Source organism: Amblyraja radiata, chromosome 2 (genome assembly GCF_010909765.2).
Source record: "Amblyraja radiata isolate CabotCenter1 chromosome 2, sAmbRad1.1.pri, whole genome shotgun sequence".
Taxonomy (NCBI): Eukaryota; Metazoa; Chordata; class Chondrichthyes; order Rajiformes; family Rajidae; genus Amblyraja; species Amblyraja radiata.
This window is the reverse complement of record NC_045957.1, coordinates 144,840,172-144,848,670: the sequence shown is the minus strand read 5'-3', so window position 1 is coordinate 144,848,670 and position 8,499 is coordinate 144,840,172. Positions and strand designations below refer to the sequence as shown.

General features: G+C 46.9%; 1 protein-coding gene across 1 annotated transcript in view; it reads right to left on the bottom strand.

Annotated features, from left to right (window-relative positions):
* Positions 1-4,236: 4,236 nt before the first annotated feature.
* LOC116985464 (NFX1-type zinc finger-containing protein 1-like) overlaps positions 4,237-8,499 on the bottom strand; it is a 49,388-nt gene continuing 45,125 nt past the window's right edge. The window contains 2 exon segments of the mRNA XM_033040250.1: positions 4,237-5,377; positions 5,380-6,547. Coding sequence (XP_032896141.1) covers positions 4,500-5,377; positions 5,380-6,547 — 2,046 coding nt within the window. The 3' untranslated portion in view covers positions 4,237-4,499.

The following is an 8,499-nucleotide window of genomic DNA, read 5'->3' as shown; positions in this document are numbered from 1 at the left end:
CATGATGACAATGAATGGCGGTGCTGGCTCGAAGGGCCGAATGGCCTCCTCCTGCACTTATTTTCTATGTTTCTATGTTTCTAACCGAAGATTTCTCCTTTTGTCTTATTCGAATTCCATTTAACTGCAGCAGCTGTAGGAAATAGCTCATTCTGAATACAGAGTTTAATTGAAGTTATGACTCATTACTGCAACATTTTTTTTGTAGCCTCTGAGGCATCGCTTTCTGGAAACTCTTTAAATATTACTGCTTTCTTTTGATGAATTTGTTCAGCAAATTATATTATATGAACGTTAAAAGGTGAACATAAAGAAACCCAGGGTTGGGAAGATACAGTATTATTGATATTCACACAGCAGAAGACAATGAACATTAGAGCAGTAGAACAAACCATTCTTCAGAACAGTCTGACGGAGGCATCAAGACCCCAAACGGTGCCTACCCATGTTCTCCAGAGATGCTGCCTGAACTGTAGTTACTCCAGCACTTCTATGTTTTTTTTAAACTTCTCACCTTCTTGGTGTTGGCGCTCAGCTAGGTGAAACAACATTTTTTGCAGGGCAGCCTGATTAAGCGGCCTTATCTAATCTGCTTCGGAAAGCCGTATGTTTTGAGCTCAAACAATTAAGAGCGGGAGTGACTCAAATGTATGTGTTAATTACAGCACGTATAGTTTGAAGAAGGGTCCTGACTTGGAAACTTCACCAATCCATGTCCTCCATAGATGCTGCCTAACCTGCGGAGTTACTCCAGCACATTGTGCGTGTTTTGTTTGGTAAATCACCATCTGCAGATCCTTGTGTTTACATTTAGAAGGGCTTCAATGTAGCAGGAGATTTTATGGCCGTCCTTGCCACTAGCATTGTCAATGGGAGATGGGCCAAAGACGGTTCACCACTCCATCCCCACCTCAACACTCATTGATGTCTTCCTGTCTGATGTGTTGGTTGCAGTGAGGATCCATTAGGACATCTCTCTTAGCGACTGGATGGAGAAACCTACGGTAATACTGAAAGTGCTGAATTACTGCAGGATTAAGCATTGGGTTCAGAATCACGAGGAGTTGTACGAATGAATGATACTTTATTGAATTAATTTATTAATTACTGAGAAGTTGTACGGCGATATGTTTACATCCATCCTATCCTAAAGAGCATTTTACCCGCACCCCTCAATCTAATTTCTTAACTCCACTTAGACATGCCACTGGTCAATGCAAATTTGCATATGGTTCTCTCTGCTCGGGCACCTTTCTGCAATATTCCATGACCACAGGTGAAGTTGGCGAGGATAGGGAGTAGAGTGCTGAACCTGCTTTGGAAAGCATCTTTCAACCTCTGCACGGCTGGCAGCACACGGTGCAGGGGTTAGGTGCCAGGTGCTACCAAACAACGGGGCGATTCGGGAGCGGCAGAAAAGGGACGTCCGCAGAAATCTGCATTCATGTGCCGAGGTTGGTGGTGTCTGCAGGTGAGAAACAGCTAGGGACTAGCTGGGGATCTATGATCTCCCCCTGGATGCTGCCTGACCCGCTGAGTTACTCCAGCATTATCTCTCTAGTATTATGTTATCTCACCTTCATATCCACACCTGACATACTAGGGGATTATTGTTTTAAACAAAGGCCAACTAACCTTTCAAACCTGCACTTCTTTTGGAGGTGAAACGAAACGTGAGCACTTGGTGGAATCCCACAGGGTGGTGGTGGTGCTGGGGGTGTTATGGCCTGGGCATGAATGGCTGCTGAAGGAACTGGCTCAATTATCTTCATTGATGATACATTACGGTGGCGCCCGTAATGGTCGCCTCGCCAACAGTCTGTCGCGTCCCTTCTCTGTTTTTATTATTTTAAGTATGTCTTAAATGTATGTTTCAATGTTTCTTGGTTAGTTTATGTGGGGGGAGGAGGGGGAAACTTTTTTTTAAGGCACTTACCTTGACGGAGTTGTGATTTTCTTCGTTTCGCATCTACGCCCAGATGGATTAATTAAATTGTGAACACGTGAATCATTAAAACCGCAGTGTTCGATTGTCACTGCTGCCGTTGACACGTTATTACAGAATTCATTTTAACGGCAAATCAATGCTCTTAATATGGAGTATCAGTACTGTAGTTATTTAATGAGCAACATTCACAACTATACGTACGCATATATGTTACCATGGTCCAGGATTTATTGACACAGGTTGATCATACGCTGAATAATCTAATCACATTTTTGTTTGGAAGTGGAAAGAACTAATAGAAATTGCATTAATTGCAATGTGTAAAAAGAGTTAGGATATTGTCTTATAATTTTGCTGCATTGTGGGATATATCATGTCTTGATTGGTGAATATGTTTAGTTTGTGACTTTATTTGAAGAAGAAATAATATGTGAATGCTTCATTGAGCATAATTCCGACTGGTAACTACGCACTTTGTCCGAGCATATTATCGCACACGTCATGCAAACCGTCTTAAATGACCACCTATACTGTCATTTGGCAACCTAAAAAGCTGCCAAGGTTGCCCGGCTGGCAACAGGGAAAAAAAGTTAAGCGAGAGCCCTGGAGATGGTCGACTGGGAGCTCCAGGCCGTGGGGTGTGCTCGACCTGTGCCGACGTCGGTGTTCCGACCAGAGGGCTTGAGCATCGGGCCGTCCGTAGCGGCGACTATGGAGGGTCAGGTTCCCGACCACGGGTGAACAAGGTAGGAGGAGGAGGACTGTCTGAACTGTATTGCCTTCCACCACAATGAAGAATGCTGTATGTGTGTTGAATTATGTTGTGTGTTATATCATTCTTTAATTGTTACACTGCATGGTAAATTACATTTCACTGCACCTTATGGTGGATGTGACAAATACATTTGAACTTGAAGACAAGCATAAGCTCGAGATGGCTGCAATACAGGCCTGGCGGAGCATCACCAGAGAAGGCAACTGGTGATGTCCATGAAATGCAGACTTCAAGCAGGAAAATACTAAACATGACTACTTTAATTCACATGACATTGCTGCGTCCCAAACATTATGGTGCCCTGAAATGGGGGGGGGGGGGGAACCATGAATAAACACTGCTGTAATTTCTACATGGTGAAACCAAAATGTATAAAAATGGCCTTTATTAAAATCTGACAATGTGCACTTTAACCACATGTGATTTTTTTTCTATTACTAATCTCAAATTGTGCAGTACAGAGGTAAATAAATGACAGGTCTTTGTCCCAACATTATGGAGGGCACTGTAAGCCTATTCTACATTGAAAATGCAGAGTTTCGCTCAAGAGTATTATATTAATTCTTTATTACAGCTCCTGAAAAACCTGAATTATACATCAATTATATTTTAACTTCAAACTGAGCACATGGCTCTTTCAAACAGAAAAGCATTTTTTTTGTTGCAAAATCACAAAATTGGAACAAGAGATATTGTCTGAAGGCTTGTTACATTTGCACATAGAAAACTCAAAATATCTTCTGTATATTAAGAGACATTTTATTTCATCACATTCTCAGTCAGTGATGCTGAATATCAGAAAAGAAAGAAAATCCACCAATGGAACAGCTAAAAAACAATGTTTATGTCATGTCAGCAAAGTGCTCTAATTCGGTTAACATTTTGCACTGAGCATTATTAATAAACAATGAAGTGGCACGTTATTGCTTCAACCTTGCACTATTTTTGACCAGTTGCTGCCTGGATTAGAGGGTTTCGGCTACAGGGAGAAGCTTGGATGGATGGAAGTCAGAGTTTGAGGGGGGACGATAGAAGAATATAAAATTATGATAGATAGGGTAGACATTCATAACCTTTGTTCCAGAGTGGTCAAAGACTAAAGAATATAGCTATTAGGTGAGAAGGGGAAAATTTAATGGAGATGCGTAGTGCAAGTTTTTTTAAACACAGAATGGGGGGGGGGGGGGGGGGGGGGTTGGGGAGTGGAACACATTGCCAGGGGTGGTGGTGGAAGTAGATAAGATACTGGTTATTCACGAAGCTTTGAGATAGGCACATGGAAGTGCAAGGAATAGGGGGATACGTAACATGTACAGGTTGATGAGATCATTGTGGGCCAACGGACCCATTCCAATGTTGTACTGTTCTATGTTTAATGCAAAATGCTGCCAATTAACCCACAATTGGTTGTCCTTTAATTATTTTGCAACATCGCAGACGAGCACACAGATTTGCTCAACCCACTTGAGAGGTTATGCAAACTCAGCTGATCGTAGCTCCCCCCCCCCCCCCACCTCCTCCATTGGCTGCCTGAAACCTCATTCTCAGAGGCAATTCTGGAAGTTTCCATCTACAAAGCTGCAACTTCTCCCCATGAATCCCAGAATTATAATTGAACACTTGCTGAACCAGATGTTATAAAATGTTTAATTTGTCCAAGTGACTGAGTCGGACTCAAGTTGGGATGCATCATATCAGATCAGCATATTTACTCTTCAATCTGTTAATTCTTTCTTCCTTCCATGCTTTGTAATTTGCATCTCCTGTAAGAGATGGTCAGAGTTTCCAGAATGGCTGCGGTGCTGAAGGGAATGGATAACTTTGCTTTGGATTTTGAATGAAGTATAGTTTGTTCTGTTCTTTCAGTGTGGGGATCTCTCTTTCGATGTCTTCAAGCTCTTGACTGGTGAACTGCGATCTGTTCGTTGTAATCTTCTCTACTACCAGGTCAATTTTGACTTGTATCTTACTTCTACGATAATCACCCAGCTCTCTTTCTTTGGATTTCAGATTGGCAACTTTGGATAGGAGGTTAATCTTATGTCCAAGGGTGGTCAGCTTATGCAGACTTATATTGGATTCTTGTAGCTGAGATTGTAGATCCAGGGTTTCCTGAGGATAATATTCATATAATTCTTCCTTTTCTTCCAGAAACCTTTCAAGGCATGCCCTGCGGCATCTGACCTCTTTCTCATCTCCCACAATCTTGACTTTGAGACGCTCAATCTTAGCCAGAACATTTTTAATGAGGGTCCCGTAGCGGACATTGTTATGGATTGGGGTCAAGCATTTGGGGCAAAGAGGGAGCTTCGATGCTGAGGATTCGTCGGCTTCTGACTGTTGCATCAATGTGTCAAACTCTTTCACCGCAAAAATGTGCCGGCAGTCTTGCAGCTGCAGGAACCTGGTTTCAGGGTCGTCTTCCCCACCAAAGAATATCTTGGTGACTTTCTCCACGTGGCACACGCGGCACTTATTGGGGCAGGGCTCTCCGCACAGGCCGATGCAGGGATGGCCGCAGTCGAGCGTCAGGTGGCAGGGCTGGTCGCAAAGTGCCCGGTCACAGGGCTCGTGACACAGCCGGGTGCACTTGGCATGGGGGCAGGCCCAGAGGCAGGGTTGCTGGCAGGGTTGGCAAGGCTCGCCGCAGCTCCCGGGCACCTGCCGTGCGGGCAGCAGTTGCCGCAGGGCGGGCAAGCAACGCCGCAGATGCCCTTGCACAGGTGGGAACAGGGCAGTGGGTGGGCGCAAGGAACGGTGCAAACAGCGTGGAACGGCAGGCCACTGCATTCGAAGCAGCGAGCTGCGCAGGGATGATCGCAGGACAGCGGCGCCCCACAGATCGCGAGGCAGGGCTCGGGATCGTCCTCAGCCTCCTCCCGCTGGTGACACTTTATCATTCTCGTGTGGCCGCACGGCAGTGCCATCTCGACCCTGCTGGGGCACTTCTCAGTGCAGGCTTCCCCGCAGCAGCGCAGGCATCGGTGGCTGCAGTCCAGGGTCTTCTCGCAGGGTTCCTGGCAACAGAAGCGCTTTGGATTCACATAGCAGGGAACCTGCTGTCGGTGACCACACCCGGGGATGATCTGTTCCACCTTCACCGTGCAATCGCCGCAGGTCTGCCAGCAAGCTTTGTGGCAGGGGTGTCCCACTTTGCATTTGGTCTGGCAAGGTTCCGGGCACCGGTACTCAATATGCTTGGGGTCAAAAGGATGGCAGGGCAAAGTGCACTTGTGGCCGCACGTCAAGCTGAACTCACAGGGCACCAGGCACCCGCCTTTGGGAACCTGACTGAAATCCTCAGCCGTGGACACGAGGGTGTCTGTTCCCGGGTGGTTCTGGCAGCACAGCCGCAGCGAGGGGCCAATCTGGTTGTTCTCACGGAGGGTCCCCACAATGTTTGCCCACAGAGGGACCTGCTTTGCCAGCATGCCCATGTTGCCGATGCAGTAGAAGCCCTTCTTCGCCCTCGACAGAGCCACGCAGACTCGATTCGGTATCCGCAGGAACCCGACCACGCCCTGCTTGTTGCTTCGAACGAGAGACAGAATCACAATGTCATTTTCTTCCCCTTGATACTTGTCGACCACGCAGACCTTGACTCCATCAAATATCCTTTTGGGCATTATATTCCTCAAGCAGAACAGCTGACCAGAGTATGTGGTAAGGATGGTTATCTGTGATGGCTTATACTCCTGCTGGATGAAATATTTGCAAAGTAACTTGACAAAGTTCGCTTCATGAGAATTTTGGAAGCTTTTTCCTTCCTTGATATTGTCCTCTGGCTCCTGGTGTTCAATGAAGTAGAGGTTTGTGGAGATTCCCTGATTTAAAACAAAACACACAGTTAAGGAATCTTGATAATAAGGAGGGAATAAAATTTTGGGCAAAGCACAATGAGCTGGAGGAACTCAGCGAGGTCAAGTAGCATCTGGAGAGGGAATGGGCAGATGACAGCTTGGGTCAGTACCCTTCTTCAGACTGATTACCAATTTGGATTTGGTTATGTGGATAGATTCATACGTCTGCATTTTTAGCTAACACCCATTAATACCACAAAGACTGCAGGGGGGATCCAACGGAGATTTACGAGAAAGGTAACATGGATTAAAATGATGTTTTATTCACAATAAATGGGTGACAGCGAAAAAAAAAATTTCAAATCCAAGACTCAATTTTGAATCCAAGATCTTGAAGAGTTAAGGGCCTGTCCCACGAACATGCGACCTCCATGCATCAAGCGCGACCTAAAGGGCCGGTCCCACCAGCATGCGCCTGCATGTGGCAAGCGCGACCTAACGTGGTCGCTTGAGCCGTAAGGCCTCGCGGGGCCGGTCCCACTTCGATCGCCGGAGCCGTATGGAGTTGTGCGGAGCTGGTCCCGAAATCGCGCGGGGCTCCGAAAAACTGACCATGTTTAAAAATTCCGCGCGCCAATGGCCTGCCGGCCTGCAGCCGCCTCGACCTCGGCGCGGCTCCCGCTTCTGGTTTGGTCGCGCTTGCCGCATGCCGTACGGCTCAAGCGACCACGTTAGGTCGCCCTTGCCGCATGCAGGTGGGACCGGCCCTTTAAGTCGCGCTTGCCGCATGCAGGTCGCATGCCCGTGGGACAGGCCCTTAACTCTTCAAGATCTTGGATTCAAGAATGAGTCTTGGATTTGAATTTTTTTTCCGATGTCACCCATTTATTGTGAATAAACCATCTTTTTAATCCATGTTACCTTTCTCGTAAATCTCCTTTGGATCCTCCCAGCAGTCTTTGTGTTGTTAATGGGTTTTCTCGTAAACATGTTCCCGATGTTGGGGGAGTCCAGAACCAGGGGCCACAGTTTAAGAATAAGGAGTAAGCCATTTAGAATGGAGACGAGGAAACACTTTTTCTCACAGAGAGTGGTGAGTCTGTGGAATTCTCTGCCTCAGAGGGCGGTGGAGGCAGGTTCTCTGGATGCTTTCAAGAGAGAGCTAGATAGGGTTCTTAAAAATAGCGGAGACAGGGGATATGGGGAGAAGGCAGGAACGGGGCACTGATTGGGGATGGTCAGCCATGATCACATGATCACACTGGCTCGAAGGGCCAAATGGCCTACTCCTGCACCTATTATCTATTGATGCTGTCTGTATGGAGTGTGCATGTTCTCCCTGTGACTGCATGGGTCTGTGTCTATGCTGCATCTCTTAACGAATGTAATAAATAGAGATTGGCAATAGTTACATATTGATCAGAGGCAAGAAAAAAGGTTTTCAACTCATGTAATAGGACTATAACATCCAATCCAGGAGATGTCATTATAGAAGCTACACAAAATTGCTGGAGAAACTCAGCGGGTGCAGCAGCATCTATGGAGCGAAGGAAATAGACGACGTTTCGGGCCGAAACCCTTCTTCAGACTGATGGGGGGGGGGGGGGGGAGAAGGAAGGAAAAAGGGGGGGAGGAGGAGCCCGAGGGCGGGCGGAGGGGAGGGTGGGAGGAGACAGCTAGAGGGTTAAGGAAGGGGAGGAGACAGCAAGGGCTAGCAAAATTGGGAGAATTCAATGTTAATGCCATTCGGACGCAAGGTCCCCAGGCGGAATATGAGGTGCTGTTCCTCCAATTTCCGCTGTTGCTCACTCTGGCAATGGAGGAGACCCAGGACAGAGAGGTCGGATTGGGAATGGGAGGGGGAGTTGAAGTGCTGAGCCACCGGGAGGTCAGGTTGGTTATTGCGGAATGAGCGGAGGTGTTCGGCGAAACGATCGCCCAACCTCCGCTTAGTCTCCCCAATGTAAATCAGCTGA